The sequence below is a fragment of the Pyxicephalus adspersus genome, chromosome Z, assembly GCF_032062135.1.
Source record: "Pyxicephalus adspersus chromosome Z, UCB_Pads_2.0, whole genome shotgun sequence".
Lineage (NCBI taxonomy): Eukaryota > Metazoa > Chordata > Amphibia > Anura > Pyxicephalidae > Pyxicephalus > Pyxicephalus adspersus.
This window is the reverse complement of record NC_092871.1, coordinates 48061411-48064813: the sequence shown is the minus strand read 5'-3', so window position 1 is coordinate 48064813 and position 3403 is coordinate 48061411. Positions and strand designations below refer to the sequence as shown.

Below are 3403 nucleotides of genomic sequence, written 5' to 3'. Positions count from 1 at the left end.
TACCGTGTTTCCCCGAAAATAAGACCTACCCCGAAAATAAGACCTAGCACTATTTTGTAAACCTGGCCTAAAATAAGACCTACCCCGAAAATAAGACCTAGTAGAAAAAGAAAAAAAAAAAAAAAAAAAAAAAAAAGCAAAAAAAAAAAAATATTTATCTATATTAATAGAAAAAAGATCAGATCTGAGCATGCAGGCCACTTAAAGGATGTTGCTGGGTTGGTAACTGGCAGATTTACTAAACACTTTTTTTTATCTCTGTGTACACAAAGGAAAATGGCAGAGCTCAAGTCCAAATTCATAATAGCAATGTCACTGCCTTAAATGGGTCAAAATGGCTCAGATTTGATATGATTGAGAAACAGCTGGGAAAAATTAAGGTTGACAAAGCACCAGGACCTGATGGATTACATCCACTTGTCCTCAAAGAGCTGAAGTTTTTAAAAGCCATTATTTCTAATTTTTAGAGACTCTTTAGTCACTGGCAAGGTACCGATGGATTGGCGTAAGTAAAATGTGGTTCCTATCTTCAAAAAGAGAGCAATGTCATTACCAGGTAACTACAGACCCATTAGATTAACGTCCATAGTTGGAAAGGTCGTGGAGAGTTTGATAAAGAGCCACATAGAGTAGTTTCTGCTAGAAAATCATATTATAAGTGATAGTCAGCATAGCTTCAAGAAAGACAGAAGTTGTCAAACAAATTTACTCTCTTTTTATGAGGAAGTAAGTAAACAGACAGTGGAATAGCAGTTGATATAGTATACTTGGACTTTGCTAAAGCATTTGACACAGTACCCCACAGACGGTTAATATGAAAGTTAGGGTCGATAGGTTTAGAAAAAAACAATCTGTAAATGGATAGAGAACTGGCTTAAAGATTGCATCCTGAGAGTTGTAATTATTAATTCATACTCTGAATGGTCTAAGGTTATTAGTGGTGTACCCCAGGGTTCAGTGTTGGAACCTTTACTGTTTAACATCTTCATAAATGATATAGAGTTTGGGATTAAAAGTACCATTTCTGTGTTTGCAGATGACCCCAAACTATGTAATAAAATTAAGTCCATACAGGATGTCTAAAATCTACAAGCAGACCTGGATGTACTGTTTGATTGGGCAGCCAAGTGGCAAATGACATTTAATATAGATAAATGTAAAGTTATGCACTTGGGAGCTAACAACATGCATGCTTCATACTGTCCAGGGGAAATACATTTGGGGAGTCAGAAATGGAAAAGGATCTGGGGGTTCTGGTAGATCATAGACTTTATAACAGCATGCAATGCCAAGCTGCAATATCTAAAGCTAGTAAAGTAGTTTCTTGTATTAAAAGAGGAATAGACTGCAGAGATGGAGACATAATCCTGCCTCTTTACAAAGCATTGGTCAGACCACATCTGGAATATGCAGTCCAGTTTTGGTCACCAGTTCAAAAAAAAGACATTGTGGAATTGGAGAGAGTGCAGAGAAGGGCAACTAAACTAATAAAAGGAATTTAGGAGCTCAGCCATGAGGAGAGATTGGCTGAACTGAATCTATTCTCCCTTGAGAAGAGACATTTAAAGGGGGATATGATCACCCTGCATAAATATAAAAGGTCCATATAGAGAACTCTCTTCCCCATTATTCACTTTGAGATCATCACAAAGAACAAGGCACTCTTCACGTCTGGAGGAAAAGAAGTTTAAGCTGCGGATAAGGAAAGGATTCTTCACTGTAAGGTCTGTGAAAATGTGGAATCTGCTCCTTCAGGAAGTAGTTTCAGCAACTTCTATGGATTGCTTTAAGACAAAGCTGGATGTTTTTCTAGAAGCACAGAATAGAACTGGGTATTAGGGCTTTAAAGTAATAACAGTGACTGTTGATCCAGGAAACATCCAATTGCCTCATGGAATCAGGAAGGAATTTTTTTTTCCCCTGATGAAGCAAGTTGGGTTTATTTTTTGCCTTCCTCTGGACCAACTATGTCTTATAGGGTTTTATATCTGGGATATGTTTATTTCCCTAGTGGTTGAACTTGATGGACTTATATCTTCAACCTAGCCTACTATATATATACCAATAAACAAATTCTTTGTCTGGTGGTTTTTCATATTTTACACAGCTATCATCCATGTTAGCGTAGTGGTATAGTGCTACGGCCAAATAAAGGGGGGCAAGGGGCATTTACTAAAAGGTGTAGAGGCTGAGGCTTTTCCAATTTCCTTCACATAAAACTAACTTTTCTGAATGAACAGCCGGTTAGGTCAAATGGAATCTATATATTAGTACCAAGTCAGTAACTCAGAAAAAATTGAAATCAGAGGGTCAGCAAGATAACAAAGCACATGACAAATGACAGGCTATATATTTATTTTATCCAAGTAACAAGAAACACAGGGGGCTGCCATTACAGAAATGTTTTATACAAAATGTTAGTTTCTTAGCCAATATGCTGATCCTTAAGTTTTACTTTTTTCTATTTTGCTGGCAAGGAGCATATGTACAAACTGAAAGCATTATTGTTGCAGGCAAGTGCCAATAAATTAAAAAGGAACAGCATGACAGACCAGCAACTAGCATTTTTACAAGATGTCTGTGATTTCTGACTTCCCTCTGACATTTCTCTGCATGCTGGGTTGTCCTGAGTTATTGACAGACCATAGCCAGCCAGGTAGTTAGTACTTTAAGAAGATCACCAGTGGAAGCCTCTATATTTCTCTTGGCAAAAACAGTAATAAGCAGGCACATGTGTCCAGTAGGTGGCAGCAGAGCACACAGCTGTCCTTCACTCAGGTTCCAAATATTCTACAGATCTGCATCAGTTTGACTTTTCTACGTGAAGGAAAATTCTCTGCACGAAGAATATTTCTCTGCATTTCCATGCAGCAGCTTAAAGAGATGTCACATTCTTAGTAAGCAGATAATGTCCTTTCAGCATAAAGAAAAGAAACCTGACAGCAGACGTCTACCATCATGTGGGCTTAAGAGGCTTAAAACAGTTTGATCTGCAAAGGTGGCCATGTCTACCTACCACCAGTGAACAGGTTCTTCCTGCGGTCATAGAAGCTGGTGAATGAGGAGTATACCACAGGGATGATAGGAACCTGACAAAAGAAAGACACAAGGTGTTATCACATACATAATGTACAGTTCTGCAAAGGGACAGAGTCAAAAGGAATCCTAAAAGTATGAAATTAAGATACCAGACCAGGCAATACCAAAAACTGTATAATATTATTGGAAGATCTGTGCTGCCTTTACTAGCAAACAGATATGTGAACTGGGCCTTCAAATCCAAATGGATGAGAGGAGAACCCCAAATATAGCCTTCTGTTCAAAAGACCGCAAATAAGAATCTGCAAATTTACAGATACCGTGTTTCCCCGAAAATAAGACCTACCCCGAAAATAAGACCTAG

At 38.1% G+C, this 3403-nt stretch overlaps 1 protein-coding gene across 1 annotated transcript in view; it reads right to left on the bottom strand.

The window, feature by feature from the left end:
• Nucleotides 1-3403, bottom strand: part of AGPAT2 (1-acylglycerol-3-phosphate O-acyltransferase 2) — a gene marked incomplete in the record, with an annotated part of 41644 nt that overhangs the window by 5629 nt on the left and 32612 nt on the right. The window contains 1 exon segment of the mRNA XM_072430928.1: nt 3017-3089. Within this exon segment, the coding sequence (XP_072287029.1) occupies nt 3017-3089 (73 nt within the window).